Source organism: Saprolegnia parasitica, assembly GCF_000151545.1.
Source record: "Saprolegnia parasitica CBS 223.65 unplaced genomic scaffold supercont2.184, whole genome shotgun sequence".
NCBI lineage: Eukaryota > Oomycota > Saprolegniomycetes > Saprolegniales > Saprolegniaceae > Saprolegnia > Saprolegnia parasitica.
This window is the reverse complement of record NW_012156578.1, coordinates 7,561-8,159: the sequence shown is the minus strand read 5'-3', so window position 1 is coordinate 8,159 and position 599 is coordinate 7,561. Positions and strand designations below refer to the sequence as shown.

The 599-nt window shown below is 58.6% G+C and overlaps 1 protein-coding gene across 1 annotated transcript in view; it reads left to right on the top strand.

The window, feature by feature from the left end:
* Positions 1-599, top strand: part of SPRG_21452 (hypothetical protein) — a gene marked incomplete at both ends in the record, with an annotated part of 1,339 nt that extends 740 nt beyond the window's left edge. The window contains 3 exons of the mRNA XM_012354817.1: positions 100-153; positions 200-380; positions 426-599. Coding sequence (XP_012210207.1) covers positions 100-153; positions 200-380; positions 426-599 — 409 coding nt within the window. The remainder of the gene's footprint in view (positions 1-99; positions 154-199; positions 381-425) is intronic.

The following is a 599-nucleotide window of genomic DNA, read 5'->3' as shown; positions in this document are numbered from 1 at the left end:
CTCAACTCGCATTGTGCTCGTATTTGAAGCATCTCGTGTAGCGACGCCGCTCAAACTCGAAAAGCAGATTCAGTTTGAGATTCGGTCCTTCACCGAGAGTTTGAATGCCCTCCTGGCGCCGCACGCGGAAATCGCCAAGACGCTGCGCGTCGCGTACGCTGCCACGTCATGGACCGGTTGTCTAAACACACCCAACTAGGAATGCATCGGTGCTCAACGACGGTGGTCGCTTTAGCGACGCCGACCTCGGGGCCATTCTCTCAAGTCGCGAGGCCATCCTGCGCTTTGAGGAGGCGCCGGGCGAGTTTTGCGCACTGGTCTCAACATCGATCGAGACGTTCCTAGCGCAGCTGCAGGTGTTTGAAGCCGCTTGCCGCGAGGTCGACTCCCTCCATGCAACGCTGCATTCTTCACAACGCGTGTAGGACTTGTTTGCGGTCGTTGCGACGCCGCTCAAGCTCGGATTCACGCCCGAGAAAGCGGTCGACAGCGAGATGTTTGTAGCCATTGGCCAGGATCTGCACGCGCGCATGAAGGAGCTCACGTCGCTCCGGCACTCGATCAAGTACCAGACCGTCGTCGCCCACTGCAAGGGTTAA